The 17,339-nt window shown below is 31.5% G+C and overlaps 1 protein-coding gene across 1 annotated transcript in view; it reads right to left on the reverse strand.

The window, feature by feature from the left end:
* Positions 1 to 17,339, reverse strand: part of LOC139499328 (uncharacterized) — a 53,316-nt gene that overhangs the window by 6,595 nt on the left and 29,382 nt on the right. Inside the window, exons 13-15 of the mRNA XM_071287997.1 lie at positions 16,863 to 17,015; positions 8,273 to 8,360; positions 6,450 to 6,562 (exon numbers count right to left, since the gene is read on the reverse strand). Coding sequence (XP_071144098.1) covers positions 6,450 to 6,562; positions 8,273 to 8,360; positions 16,863 to 17,015 — 354 coding nt within the window. The remainder of the gene's footprint in view (positions 1 to 6,449; positions 6,563 to 8,272; positions 8,361 to 16,862; positions 17,016 to 17,339) is intronic.

Raw genomic sequence — 17,339 nt, forward strand, 5'->3', positions numbered from 1 at the left:
AAAGCCATATTGATGTTAAAAAAAACCAGAAATTTATAACAAAACGTAAATAAAACATAGTAATCTGGAACAGTGAACACTAATATATAATATGTCTGAGTAATGTTTACTAGTAGATTGTTGGACTGACCAATTTGTTTTAATTGATGCTGGTTTAAAAAGTGTTCCTTCTGACCATCTTGTTAATTAAAGAATTAGCTTTTATCAAAAATAATCACTAAGTGGTTTAACAATTTAAAAAATCTCCCATTAACTGTTATATAGAAATAAGAAGATGTGGTATGATTAATAGATAAGACAACTCTCCACAAGAGACAAAATGACATAACAATTAACAACTATATGTCATTATATAGCATGGTTTGGACATACACTGCTTTTGAAAAATGGTGAACATTATATGATAAGCACACTAAGCTAAAAGTCTCTACAAGTCTGAAACTGTTGTATTGTAGTGATTTTACGATATTTTACTTTTTATAGTTTTTAGTTGACTTTTTCTTTCAAATTGATTTTTTCATTTTAGTATATTTATTTTATCGAATTGGTTACAAAGAAATATCGTGATTGTCCAGCAAAACAAAAGCCGCTAACTTACAATGACATTGCATCAAAACGAATTGGGAATGCATCAAAACAGAGATAATTCCCTTCATTTATAACTGAAAGGAATTATATCTGTGACTGTATCTTTTTTTTTATCATTAATTTGTAGGATCCTATACTTCTGTAACAATATCATCTTCTAGCCTAATATATCATGGCAGTCAAAAATAAGACACAAAAGCACTTTGATACCATTTGGAATGCATTTAAAGCATTGTTTGTATAATTCAATTTGTCATTTATTTTTACAGATACTTATTGTCAAAACAAACATAAAATATTATTGTATCTAATAGCACAATTTATTATGTACTGAAAATCTTACAGGATATTTTTAACCTCTTCCTTTTTTTTTTTATAAAATTCTTTACAATTCTCAAGTGCCACACAGTGGTACATAAACATTTAACTCTAATTATATTTTCTTCAGTATTTTTTTTGCTTCTTTTCTTTTCATATAAATAAAAAAAATGAATTTACAACAATGTTTATTGTCATACATAAATATATATTCAAATCTATCGCTAATATTACTGTATGTATGTTTGATGTGTTGTATTTGTTGTAAATCTTGAAAATTATATATAAATAACTAAATAAATAAATGATTTGGAAAATACGTTGAAGGTATCAAAAGTCATGAGAATTCCGAATACAATTAGGTTATATCCGGGCACTCTGGTTCTAAACCTTGGTTCCATCTGGGTTTTCTGGTTCTGAACCTTGGTTCTTTGGTTCGAAACCATGGTAACTGGTTCAACATCCGGGCTGTTTGGTTAAGGCAACCCAACTTCTTGGTTCCATCTTGGTTCTATTCTAGATCATTATAATGTTTCCGTTGAACATAACAAAAGATGACCGCAAGTAAAGGTAAAGTAGGTCAAAGACGCCAAGATTGTTTTATAACATTAAACATTTTATCATCGACGGTAAAGGAAGCTATAAGGTATTTATCTTCTCATTTTAAATATTTTGATAAGGAAACTAGATAAAAATAAAGCATCGTATAGATTTTCAAAATAAACCGAAGTATACAGTACATCGAACATCTTTTTATTTAATTCAGTCGTTCTGTTATCATTTTTTTCCTTTACCCATCCCTTAATTACGTAAATATGTCTAGAAGTTTTAAAACCACCCAATTAGGACATGTCGTTTATATGGCTAACGATATGTGCATCTAGCCACTTGACCAGATGACGACTTGCATATATATTCGATTGCACATTTATTTTCAAGTTCGACTGACTTTTATTTAATGGCTTTGTAATAATGTCAGATTTGAGAGAAATACATGTGAAGTATATGTAACAAATCTTTTTGTTCAAAACAGAACGTTAAAAGACATATAAAGGAAAGTGATGATCAATAAGTTGGTGAGCTTTAATTAGTTGTAAAATAAGTTGTAAAATATAATAACATAAATAAAATGTATATGTACAATAAATTTTTCAAATTTGATACTCATTCAGTCATTGTGAAGGGCATGCACATATAATCATTCGGCCAAAAATAAAGAAATCAAAATTAAGATTGAATATGTTAATAATAAAATTTATGTACATGTGTTAATGACAGTGATAGTGGGATGTTTATCACCAGCACAATAGTCAACACATCTGTGTTGGCGCAAAAATGTAGGGGAATAAAGTGTTACCCTAGTCCGTCCGCCCTGAACGTCACATTAAAACGGGTTCCGCTATCCTAACTTAAGTTTGCCTCAAACAAATACTACAAAACTTATACACAATATATAAAAGAAGCTGGTGCATGAGTGCCAATGAAACTCTCCACAAGAGACAAAATGACACAGAAATTAACAACTATACAATGTAGCCTAGGTCACCACACAGTCTTCAACAATGAGCAAGGTTCATACCGCAAAGTCAGCTATTAAAGGCACCGACATGACAATGTAAAACAATTCAAACGAGAAAACAAACGGTCTAATTTATGTACCAAAAATAAACGAAAAACAAGATAGGCACGTACATATAAAATAAGGCAGGGTTAAACATGTTACCGGATCTCAACCCTCCACCTAGTGTGGCATGAGTGCCAATGAGAACTCTCCACAAGAAACCAGATGACACAAACAATAACAACTATAGGTCATATACAACTTTCAACAATGAGCAAAGTCAATACCGTATAAAGTCAGCAATAAAAGGCACTGAAATGACATTGTAAAAAAATATACCAACGAGAAAATAAACGAACAAATTTATGTACAAAAAATGAACGGAAAACAAGTATGTGACACATAAAAAACGACAACCATTGAATTACAGGCTCCTAACTTACCACAGGCACATACATACCGAGTTAGGCGGGATTGAACATGTAAGCGGGATCCCCACCTCAACACAAAATCAAATTTGAAATTTTTAAGTGTCACTTTAAAAACATAAGAAGTGCTGACTCTTTCGTTTCCTTTCTCTTAAATAAGTCTGACTCAATCAAATGTTGGGAACCTTATACGCGATTCGCATTACCCCATAACACAGATCTATTAAGTTCGATATTGGGTCCCGATGGCGTCACTGGTCATGAGTTTTTAGATGTAAAAAGTTGTGGTACGAGTACCAAGGATACAAATGTTAACCCGGAGCCTTGAGATAGGAAAACTACTAAATCTGTTGTTTCCGTTCTTTAACTTTAATTTGCCTCAACCAAATGTTTTGAAACTTATTCACAATGCTTATGGTCACAAAACGGTCAAAACCCGAATCCTGCATCTATATGTGGAAATTTACTCATTATTTTCACAAGCAGGGGCATCTGTGGTTAATAGACATATTCTACATTTATTTCAGTAATCAGCTTTTTTCCTTCCATTGAGCTCTTGTTCTAATAGAATTAACTTGCACATTTTTTTTCAGGATCTCGGTGCAGTTTGGTAACAACTTAACAAAGTGTTTCACTAAATTGAGCTCTCTGTCTAAGTGTACTTTAAAGGTTCTTTGCACTGAGTTCAGTTTATTGATATGCGTATACCTTCTGTGTGAATTTTTAAGATGTAAAAGCAGACTATCAATACCTACATGTCCATGAAATGAAATCTAAGGTAAAATGATTGAAACATTTTGCATTATCTATCACAACTGGCAGCACACGATGCTACTGAGCAGTAAATTTTCTTACTTGATTTTAACGGATAATTAAAGAATTTAGTTTCATCTGAAGCAAACATTCTTAAAAATTGAGAATGGAAATATGGAATGTGTAAAAGAGACAGTAACCATGTCAAAAGAGCAGAAAGAAGACAAAGGTCACTAATGGGTTTTCAACAAAGCGAGAAAATCCCTCGCCCAGAGGCGGGCTTCAGATGGCCCTTAACAAAATGTGTACCAGTTCAAATCACAAAAGTAAACTTACAATTAAAAACATACAACGATGAAGACTAACAAAAACAAGAGACTCCTGACTTGATGTCAAGGTAATCATACCAAGAGACACACCCAATATGCAAAGGTCAAGAGTCAAAAAGTCATAGTCTGGTCAAGAGATCCTTGTAAAAAAAAACCACAAAGCGGATTTTGAGAAAATGGTCATCGTGGTACACAAAACTAACAATATATCAATATATCTAATATAAATATAAGAAGATGTGGTACGAGTGCCAATCATACAGTTAATTTTCCATTTAATTAAAACAAAATATACAAGTTTTATATTGAGGGAAAAGGTCAAGCTCCCATGAAGTTTCTCGTGCCAATAGACTCATCATCTACATGCCACATATTCAGAAGCAAGGTCAATTGAAAGTTATATTTTGAGGTCAAGGTAATATACCGAGGAACACACTGCAACATGATGACACACCCAACGTGCATACATGTAGGTCAGGAATCAAAAAGTCATCATTGTACACGTAACAATGTCTTACTAGTATGTCATGATGCACTACACATGATAAATATAGAAAACCTAGGGCAGAGACAGAAAGACATGACATATAACTAAACTCAATTGAATTGTACTTGTATTGCAGGTCACTACAATTGCATTCAACAAAGAATGTAAACTCTTGCAACAATTCAAAGTGAAACCCGTCTTTCACTAAAGTTTGAGCATGATTCTTTGCAACGATTATCTTACCACTGCAATAAATTAAAACAGTATTAAGATTAGACATTAAAACACTAAAAACTAGGGTTTACCATTAATTTTTAACCCAACCATTTGATAGTACTATCATGGTTAACATGAAACACATGATACAGTCATGAAATTGATTATTTGAAATAGTTCGACCAGAAATATACAAGACAGAGTTGTAAACAAAAGAAAGTAGTGATACTTATCGAATTTTTAATCCCAATGCAGAAATTAGGAACCGTATTCAATTTATTCATCTAAAATGTACGCTTGGGTTAAACAATGGAAATTAACACTGTATATTTATATAAACGATCAATCTTGTAATAAAAATAAATAAAAAAAATATATATATATTATGTACTGTATTACGACGCTAGATTAAAACTGACGAGAAAAGGTAATATCCGGCCACCGAAAGCTGTATTATTGTGTAGCCAAGGTGGTCGCGTGGTCTAGCGCATATGATACAGTGCAGGCGATATAGTGTCACGATATCTCAGTAGCATAAGTTCAAATCCCGGCGAGGGAAGAACAAACAAATTTGCGAAAGCAAATTTACAGATCTAAAATTGTTTGGAATTGTTAGAAGAGTTGATATATATATATATAAGAGAATTATTAAAAGATAATAACGGTTTCAATTCATCACTTTTACTAGTACTTTCACTGCTTTCACAGATCTTCAGGTAAAGTCTATATATATATATATATGTATCAGTCTAGGTGGCCGACTGTTCTAGAGCAAAGGGCACAGTGCATGCGGTATTGTCTCTAAATCCCAATATAACGAGTTCAAATCCCGCTGAAAGCAGATTTTACATTGTTGTGTTGATATTTGATATCTACAGAAATCATGAATTTAACATGTGTTATCAGACATGTATCACCCTCACTTGCGATCGACTAGATTAATCTGTAGTAAAGATGTCGTCTCATATATGTGCCAGTGGATTATCGAATTTATCCACTCGAGATAGTTAAATTATTGAATGTAAAGTCCGAGTTTTGGATACATATAATCCACGTGTAACTATTTAATCTGTTTCTTTAATGTTTATCAAATACATTTTTATTTTTTATTAACAAAACTTCCTGAGAGTGCCTTTCACATACCACAAGATTATCAACTCATTAACAACTATTTCCATATTTTAAATCACTCCTCAGCGAGCTGATAAAGGTTATGACCCGTAAATTTATCCAATCAACTTGTGAGATCATCGGCAACCACACATCAATTAAATATGTGTATGGAATGGATCTCACAGAATTAGAGAAATATAAATTCTATCACTGCATTCAGTGTCGTTTTAAATGATTAATATTATGGATTTTTAGATGATATATGTTTCTCTACTGATTTTGAGACGATATGCATATTGATCCTTCTTTTAAAACGAATGGCAAGATATGTGTTTTTCCAAATGATATTACTAGGCATGGTCGCCTGTTTACCTGGCGTCACAATGAGAATTATAGAAGAAACCATGAAAATATGACGTCATAATCGAATTGTTACCAATTAAGAACTGAGATCAAACGAACCACATGTTGATTAAATAAAATTAATCAACAAGTTAGGAAAAGATAGAGAATTAGAGAAATACATTGCAGACATCCGTCCAACAAGGAGCAAGGTAAAACTGCATATTCCTAAAATAAATAGAAAGATGTTTCCCCTTTGCTCATGAAATGTTCTGTTACATTTATTTTAAGACAAAGATAAAATATCAATGTACCTTTGAACTGTCTTCTTTGCGTATTTTTGAACTACTCGGGCGTACAGTGTCTAAACTCGAATCTTTTAAAGGATCTCTAGGTAGATGAGGTGAAGAAACAGTTTGCAGAACCCCTGGAAGGGAAACTTTAAAATAATCAATATGAATAACAAATAAACAATAAGTTGTTGAACTTCAATGCATTGGTAGATTCTCATCAGTTTCGGGATTAATATTCCGCCTATGCTTTTGGCTTATTTTAATCTTTTTTCTTAAGTATTGAATGTGAAACAGAGTGTTGCACTCAAGTAAATTTTGAAATAAGAAGGAAAATGTGTGACTGCTTATATCTGGGTAATTGCAATAAAAACAAAAACAGAAACGAATTCAAGCACGTGTTTGGTGTGACCTAATTTCGAGAGACATGTTTAAAGTTATTGAGAAATAGAAAATAAGAGAATAGAAGGACTTACTTAAAGTTCTAATTATTAATTTATCATATTATAAGCCCATATAAAATGATCCACCGGGTTTTTACGAACACATAAGTCGAATCTTCAACAGTTTGGGCAAGAATGACTATTCAAGCTTAGAACTGCTCTGAATTTGATTGTGTTGAACAATTTGACACAGCAAAAGCCAGTGCGATAAATTTGTAATTATATCTAATAAACCAACTCCAAGAGCTAGAGTTGACACGAAGAGGCATTGGCTAGTATTTCAGGTCTTTTTATTTAATAAGCTATTTGAATTTTGTGGATCTTATATATCTTAAGATATTTGGCTCCTAACTTTTTTGATATAGTTAAGTCCTCAATAGTTATCAAAGGTACCTGGATTATAATTTTGTAAGCCAGACGCGCGTTTCGTCTACATAAGATTCATCAGTGACGCTTATATCAAAATATTTATAAAGCCAAACAAATACAAAGTTGAAGAGCATTGAGGATCCAAAATTCCAAAAAGTTGTGCCAAATACGGCTAAGGTAATCCATGCCTGATATAAGAAAATCCTTAGTTTTCCGAAAAATTTAAAGTTTTGTAAACAGGAAATTTATATAAAAAAAAAATGACCATATTATTGATATTCATGTCAACACCGAAATGTTGACAACTTGGCTGGTGATACCCTCGGGGACGACACGTCCACCAGCAGTGCCATACAATCTCTTCAGATGCAAACATACTGTTTTACAAATATGGTATTTTCCCTTTAATTGTAATAAAGATCACATATACTGCAGACATTCAAAGACATTCAAAACATTTTACTATCGGTATAATGTTCAATGTGTGTAATTTATTTTTTAACCTAATAATGAAGGAATGTATTACATTGTTTATCCTTGTATTGCAGTACCGGTTTCAGATTTAAAACACTGAGTTTTCAAATAGATATATTAAACTGTAGAAATCTAGTTAATCGTGATAAATCAAGGGTTGCAAGGCGTGATTAACTATCGTTTTTCTTTTATATTTTAACTTTTCAAGAAAATGACTATCTCTAAATAGTACTATCCATTTAAATGTTTAATAAGAAACTGCTACATGTACTACGATTGTTGTTTCTGATTTTTATTGGGATGAAGAATTATATCTGAAGCTCTGACTATTTACACAAGCGTCTATTAGTAGCGAGCATACTTTAAGACAGATTTTCAAATTTTGGTGCCTTACTGTTTAACATTGTTCTTTATTATGTTTTCGATAATCTCTTTGTAACTCACTGTGCAGGTTTTATCTATTATAGGTTTGGTATCTAATATATTGAAAATGAGGAGTTTGCATCCACGTTTAACAAACCAAACATCAATTTTTCATTGTTAATTATGTATATTACTTACCGTATGGCATGTCCTTTATTATCTTGGGAATACTTCTATATTTATGTATTTTTCCTAATGTTGTATCATGATAATCCTGTGGTTTTACCTGTAATACATTTGTTATTCTTTCAGTCGCTTTTGAAGGTTTGGTTGCATGCGTTGTCCACAAAACAAATAAATTAATTGTAAGAAATACCCCGCCTGCAACTTTACAACAATATGATTAATACACTAATAATTATATGAAGTTGCAATCATAAAGTACAATGTATATATACATAGGCTGCATGTTAGTTCATAGTCTTATTACTTAGACCTAATTTTTTCTTTAATTTCAACCATTAATACATGTGTTACTTATCATCTTTCTTTGGAATACACAGGAAGACCCGAATACTAAAGAAAATGCCTTATTTAATGAGTCCATTATAAAAACAGATGTTTTAAAAAAGGAAAAAAGGAAAAAAAATATGAATAATTATCTACGAACAAAGAAGTAAACCTAGATCTTAATATTTTAGCATTCTAATATTTAGTGCTTTCATATATGACCGATCCTGTGAGATTTGAACTACAGGGACAACAACCCAACAACACGCCATAAGTCAAACAAACACAAAGTGTTAAACCTGTTGTGTTTTGGAGTGCTTTACCTAGTATGTTTTACATCAGCATCTGCACCCTTTTATCAAAATTAGTACTGTATGTACCAACTATGTTCCTCCTTGATACATACTAAAATATACTGTTAGAATTATTAGTTTTAACAGGATTTTTGAAATGCTATTCATTGCTTTAACATAATTTAATGCTTCCTTATGCTGTATGTTTAGCTTTCACTTTAACTGTTTAGTGTTATTTTGCTGTACTAAGGTTTAACATGTGCATAACAAGAGCAACTACTCTGCAAGTCTCTTGACTACATATATACATGCACTATTTATAGTCTGGTCAAAATCAAACTATATATTATTTTAAGATAAGAAATATTATCTACCGGGTAAACAAATTATCAACCTGAATGCATAAAGTTACAAATTTTCTAAATATACAATCTAATGTTTAACGAGGCCGGGATAAGGCACCGGTACTTTCTGTATCAAACTAACAAATGTGAAAGTTTTCAATAAAGTATGTATAATTTAAAAAAAAAAAAAAAAAACATTTACGCAAAAAACATCATTGATGGAAGAAAAATAAATACTAGTAATCAATACAAAATCAGAAAGTCTTTCCACAAAAAGAAGAAAGAACTAATGACCAAGACTAATTAAATATGTCAAGTAATGCATTACAAACATTTTTAATGTTTTGATACAAACCATGATGCTTAAAATACTACAAGGGTATACATACTTTCCCCATGATGCGCTCCCAGTTAAACGTTTCGGTAATTTTATATATAAAATAGTTTATAGTTTATATTGTAAAGTAGTTTGTAGTAGTTAGCACTTCGGTGTTGACATTAATATTATTGCTAAGATCATTTGTAAATTACTAGTATTCGAAATACTTAGGATCTTGTAACCCAAGGCATAGATTGTCGTAGCTGTATTTGGCACAATTGTTTGAAATTTTGGGTCCTCAATGCTATTCAACTTTACACTTGTTTGGCTTTCTAGCTTTCTTTATCTGAGCGTAACTGATGAGTCATATGTAGACGAAACACGTGTCTGGCGTATTAAATTATAAGCCTGGTACATTTGATTACTATTGTAAAAAAAAACTGGAGGCTCTAAAGTTCCAGTGTCGCTCACATTGGTATATGTGCATATTAAACTAAGGACACAGATGGATTCATGACAAAATAGTGTTTTTGGTGATTGAAATATGTTTGTAGATCCTACTTTACTGAACATTCTTGCTGCTTACAATTATATCTATCTATAATGAACTTGGCCCTGTAGTTACAGTGAAAAATATTTTTAAAAAATTTACAAAATGTATCAAAATTGTTTAAAATTGGCTATACAGGACAATAACTCCTTCAGGGGTCAATTGACCATTTTGGTCATGTTGACTTATTTGTAAATCTTACTTTGCTGTTCATAATTGCTGTTTACAGTTTATCTCTATCTATAATTATATTCACGATAATAACCAAAAACAGCAAAATTTTCTTAAAATTACCAATTCATGGGGCAGCAACACAACAACATAATGCCCGATTGGTCTGAAAATTTCTAGGCAGATAAATTTTGACCTAACGAACAATTTCATTCCGTCAGAAGCATAAAAGGTTTCGTAAAAGGTAAACAAATTTAAGATAAAAATGTTAAAAATTGACTATAAAGGGCAATAACTCCTTAAAGTCATAAGAAACCTCAAATTAAAAAAAAATATGCATATGTTTTTTATAACTAAATGGATAGTTTTCATTATACAACTTATGTATATATACTTTTTTCTGAGGAAAATTCTTTAATTTGTCCACATTTAGAAGAAGTTTACTTATTTTTAATTGCTTGCTTCCAGGAAGCAATTCGCCGACATATTTTCCGTATGCATAGTGACCCGAGCGTAACCCTCCTCGTAAAAATCCGGTAATCGCAATACGCATGGATCTGTATTGAAATAAACAAATATCTGAGTATACATGTTAAACACGTGATCAATACCCATGCTTTTTGTGATTTGTTTACTATAAAGTGACAATCGTTAAAACTCGGCTTCAAAACACGGCATTTAATGAGCAGCCATATTTTTTAAATCATAACAAACAGAGAGAAAAAAAATTGACGATTATAGGATATATTTGCGAAAATAATGATAAAATCCTGCACAGAGGACTAAGTTTATGATATATACATGCATTGGTTCAAGAATTGGATAAACATTATTTTTCACCACTCACTCGTTTCATATGACTTTAAGGGGTAATCTGACCATTTTAGTCATGTTGACTTATTTTTAGATCTTATTTTGCTGAACAATTTTGCTGTTTACAGTTTATTTCTATCTATACAAATATTGAAGATAATAACCAAAACAGCAAAACTGCCTTAAATCTACTAATCCAGGGGCTGCAACCCAACAGCTGGATGTCCGATTCATCATGAGATCTTGACCTGATAAACAATATTACCCCCATGTCAAATTTGCTCTATATGCCTTGGTTTTATAGATCTAAGCCAAAATCTATATGTTGCACCTATTTCTATTTTAAGCCATGGCTGTCCATCTGGGTTGTTTGGACGGGTCACCGGACACACATTTTTAAACTAGCTATCCCAATGATGATTGTGATTAACTTTGGCCCAGACGTTTCAGAGTTGAAGATTTTTGTTAAAGTTAACGACGACGGACGACGGACGCAAAATGATGAGTAAAGCTCACTTGGCTCTTTTGGGCCAGATGAGCTAAAAATGACATGCCTGAAACCAACTGCGTTTTGCCAAAAAGAAGGGTTTCTATTAGTCAACGGGAAAAGGAAAAGAGAGAAAACAAATAATCCAGATTCGAAACATTTTGCTCAGTGTTGGAAGATGTTCCTTAGTTTTGGCTAATTTTTAAACAAAATGTCAACACATCTTGTTTAAAATCATTTAAAAGTGCTAAAATAACGGAGTATATTATATACAAGCCACAATCATTAATAACAGATTCCTCGATTCGGACAGGTTGAAATGGTCAGCTAAAAAATGTTTTAAACATATTACTCAAAGGGCCAGTGTAAACTTCTGCAACTGTATCATTTTAACGACTGAGTATAAAGAAACCCCTTTTAGGATTCTGAGAGTATCTGCTTCAAATTCGATAAAAAAATTGTAATGTTTGGACGCATTGTGAAAACTAGAGAGAAAGATTCAATGCATACATGAGTATTCAAATAATATCTACAAATTATCGATCAGTCAAGATCTACATCAAAACAACTGCATAGGTAGGGAATGTAATCTTAAAGTGAACTGCGGACACATTTTCAAAATTTCAAAATTTCTTAGCTATTTTTGGAGCTGTTTAGATATTCTGACAAGTTGTGTTATTTCTTGAAATTGGTATCTTGACTAATTCATATTTTTAATGAATGCCTGCCAAAACTTAAACAGTCATTCTGTTTTAAGTAACATTCATTTAAGTACATAACTTCGATCCAAAAAAGGTTAAGACGATTTCATAATATTTCTAAATTTTTTTCTTATGTTTTTTTTTATTTTTAAATATTCTTATCAAAGAAAAGGATAACCTTTCAAAAGACTCGGGGTTTAATAAAATTTAATATGCCAGCTTTAGCTGGCACTTATGGTAGAAGCATCGTTTTAGAATAAAGAACGATAACTCTCTCTACACGACCCATCTGAAAAGTTTCGTCACTCTCGTTAAATCTTGTACGATTATTTATTTTAATGGCGGCCGAATTTAACGTTTCAACGCGATCTTCAAAAAACGGGACAGATCGGAATAATTTCGATGTTAAATACGATATGAATTTTTATTTGTTTGCAAAAACAAGAATTCAGTAATTTTGGTAACATGTGTAGCTTATTTAAATTTTATTGTACCACGGAAATTACCGAAGTTAGGACAACAACATCTGACGCCATGTTTCGTCTGCTTTAACATTCCATTATCAGTGAGGTCAAAACAAATGACCTAAATAATCACAGGTACTTCATTTAAAAGTCACAAAATCATAGTTAACGATAACATATTCAGCGTAAAAGTTCCGTCCAGCCATGGGAACACAGAAAAAACCTCTGCAAGCAATACATTTCGGAATTTTTTTTTATAATGGCCATGCAGCATGCGGGGTAAACTCCGGTGCACTGGTTGACCATGACTACTTATGTTCATCTGCCACATTATTCCCCACATCAAGGAACAGTGGTAATTATACTGTTGAATGTGATCACGGTTATTCATGTAGTCAATGGCGAATCCAGAACTTTCCATAAGGGGGGCCCGTTGACGAGGCGCTCCAGTCATGCTTCAGTGATTCCCTATATAATCAAAATTTTTTTCCCAAGTAAAGGGGGGGGCGTCCTCTTCTAGATCCTATGGTAGCCCACAGACTAATCCAATACTTAACAAAAGTTTAAAATATATAAAAATATTCAAATATAATTCACAATCTATAATTCTGTACTTCCTTTGGCAAACTCTCAGCAAATCTTTTCATTGATTATGTCACATATCACTATCAGATGAAATATATCTACCTTATACAGTCCCAGGAGATGGAAACTGTTTTGTTTTCTCTCTCTACGTTTAATCATAAAAGGAGACTTGCGTCTGAGTTGTACATTTAGTACTGACTACTGTATTGTAACTGTATGCTCCCATATTGTCCAAAAATTGGATTTTATGGGAAGATAGAGTTATTATGATAACCCATGAGAATGACTTTGATATGTACATGTATATACAGGGCATATTACTTGGAAGTATGTGGGCTACATCCTTTAAAATTCAAGCTGCAGCAGTCACCTGCATATTTTATGTGTCAGTTTAAACCTGATCAAAATATTTTCTCTCTACCAAGTACTTTATCACTATATCACTATCAGGTTCACATTTCAACCTATTTAGCAATACACACTTACAATGTATGGTTATTTAACATCACAGTACCAAAATTGTACTTATAGTAAACAAATTGCACCTATTCAGCAAAAAAAAAATGCAAAAATCTTACAAGTTTTCTTTCACCATGTGGAGTTATCTTATTATCATCTATTTAAAACATGTAAAATGAGCAAATTAAATTTGCTACCAGCATCCTTTTCTTCAAAAAATAATAGTTAAAGCATGGAGTAATGTCAAATTGTTTGAAATATTTGAAGAAATAAAATAAAATCTCTGTTTATATCCCAGTTTTAAGGATTTGAAATTACTTGAATTCACCATACATGTAATGATGTATGGAATTTGGGTACTGACCTCATTACAGTATCATGGATTGTTTGGATGTAATTTCAAACCCATTTTTCAATGACTCTACATGGACTCAAAATTAAATTGGTGTACCGGTAACTATATTGTAAACAAGGATAGTCTACAAAATAAGCACAGAATAAACTTTTGTCTGGTTCATGAAAAAAGTTGGTGAAAAAAACTGACAATTTAGGTGCAATTTGGGTATTCTCATGTTAGTAACTTCACAACAGAACTACAAATTTATTTTCATGACCAAAACAAAAACAAAGTACAAACCTATCTTAAAGGCAATAAAATGTTTCGCCAAACACAGCCTGAAACGACCACAGATGTATATTTAGCATATAAAAAACAACAAATTTTTTATGTCAGTTGAAATCAAACATAAAATTATTTTAATTTTGGACCCTTCAAACTTCAGTATGTACTAATTTGAAAACAGGTATCAGGTGAACCCACATATTTCTATTCAGCAGAAGTCTCTAACTACATATCTCCTTAATTTCATATGAAAGTAAGTCCTACAAAAATATTGAAAATTTGTACATTTAATTTTTTTCTAGCTTCTCTCATGTAAAAGCAGTACCTTTTTGGTCACTATTTATGTGTTGCGTCTAAATAAGAGTAGTAACACTTTATAGTGACTGAACAGGTTAAACAAATACTTCTCAAGAAAAAGAAAAAGAAGACAACTTGAAACAGCACCAGCCATGCCAGTATATGTATGAATAAAAACTCAGATCAGAATAGCATGGACAATATGTCCTTGTGAATGTATTGTGAGGAAAGTTATCAGTAATTATGCAGATAATGCAATTTTATCAAGTGTTTTGTATATTTTCTGTTAAAATTTTCACACAATCAGTTAAACATTCAAACAGGCTAAACTAAATTTATATTACTGAAAGTTTCAAACAATGACAAGTGTTTTATTTACCAAATAACTCATGTGTTTCTGTGAGAAAAAAATATCATGTGCAATTTTGGAAATTAAAGGGAAAGAAGATCCTTTTGCAGCGCACTGGCGCATAACAATTGTGAATATATATATATACCTACAAAATATATTTTCTTTATCATGATACTAACGATGACATTATCAAGGGGTACACATCATAGGAAAAATGCACAAATTACAGATAAAATATTCAAAACACTCTATTTTGAGTGCATCTCCTGCCAAATCAGTATTTGTTGCATCTATATATACTAGATGAGTATAATCAATGTAAATAAGGTAATTTTTGGAAGAAAAACCCAAAGTTTTGAAAAATAAACACCCCCAAAATGTTGTACCATAACCACAAAATCAATTCTAATCTTCCTTTTGTGTATTGAACCTTCTAGTAAAATTTCATAGAGATCCATTCACTTATACTCAAGTTATTGTCTGGAAACAAAATGTGTCTTCTTGAAAACAACTATGACTTGATTAAGTATTACTCGAAAGCAAATTTTTGACATGCTTGTATTTCCGATTTCCATTCTCAATTTTATTTTGCTGTCATATAAAAACTTGAAAAGTAAGCTACATCATGTACATGTAACAAAAAAAATATATCCAAGAAATGACATAAAACCGACTCTGAATTAGTACATGAAATTGATGTAGAACTCACAAACTGAATGATCAGAAATACAAATGTTTTATATTCGAGTCAGATTTTTTTACTGAAGCCCTTTAGCGCTATCAATTAAAATTATTAAGTCAAAATTTAACACTAGTATTAAGGTTTATCATAACAAATTGCCAAATACGGCCTTATAATCACATAAAAAACTACTGTGTACAGACTTACATGTGCGGTTTGGGAAGTTTTTATGTTTTTAGATATATAAAAGTTAAATTTATTTTGCATATCTGAAAGATAATATTATTTTTGGTGAAGATCTGGATTTAAAATAATTTTTTTGTCCTATGCTTGAACTGGACGTTAAACAACCAACAACCAATAAATATAAAGGACATTGTCTTAGTATAAAGCTGGCATTAAAGGTAGCGCCTTCCTCATATTAATATGGATCTCATTTCCAGACAAAGTACAATTTCATATATTTTTGAAGAAATTTTGGCTTATCAGCACCCATAGTTTTCGGGTTTACAAATGGAGTGATCCTTCGCCATACTATGAAATTTTGGGGACTAACACTAAAAGGAGAAAGCAGTATGAAAATGTAAATGTTGACAAATGATTCTAAATACATATTTAGTACGGTTTTGACTTATTTACATCGATGATAACTTATAGAAGTTGAAAGTCATAAAATGTCTTACTAAAGATTATTTACATGGCTCCTTTGAAATAAGGCGTAATATTTCCCTCCCTTTTTTACGATTATAATTAGTAATTCCTTGCAGCCTACATTATGGTTAACGGAGGTTGGACCATAAAATAATATAAGAATAAAGATAATAATATTTATTGAATCCACTTATGTGTCACATATGAACTCGGACATATTTTTATATTCAGTAGCCATATTGTGAATAAAGATTCAACCTAATTCAACAACCACATACTATGTATTTGTCATTCATACGGAACCCTTACGTATTATTTTCTTATCACTGAAGAACACTAGGATCATACTCGTGTTTCGACTAGATGTTCAGTTTTCAGTATTCTGTGAAGTGTAATATTTACTGTTCTTTGTCTTTTTGTTCTCTTTTATAAAACTATAAAGCTTGTTTTTGACCCAGGATTTTCTTAAAATCAATGTGCAAACTTACCGCATTGGCAAGATGTTTCGATTCTAGAATTTGCCTATATTGTGATTGTCTTTCCATTTTTAAAGCCAATAGTTCCTGCTGGAAACCATTTCTTAACTCTTCTTTCATTTGTAGTAACTTGTAATCAAATTGATCTCTTAAATCCTTAACTTCCTGCAAATGATAAACATATTTGATATTCAAGTATGATATTATTTATTAGATTTCCTAGCAATTCCCGGTCGGAAAATATTAATTTTCTGAAAACAAAATTATTATATTGTAATGTTCGATCCATCCATGTACAATCCATTTTTATGGTCATGAACATGTGCGATATTCTTTTGATCCCTTTTTTGTCCTATTTGGATGTAATTTCGAAGATTTTGGAACTACGTCGTGGCTTTGTAATAAAAAATCAATATTTAGTATCCATGCTTTACTTTTTCCTAATGTATTTAATCGGGCTTTTGGATCTTGTAATTTGCAATAAATGTG

The sequence above is a fragment of the Mytilus edulis genome, chromosome 12 (genome assembly GCF_963676685.1).
Source record: "Mytilus edulis chromosome 12, xbMytEdul2.2, whole genome shotgun sequence".
NCBI lineage: Eukaryota > Metazoa > Mollusca > Bivalvia > Mytilida > Mytilidae > Mytilus > Mytilus edulis.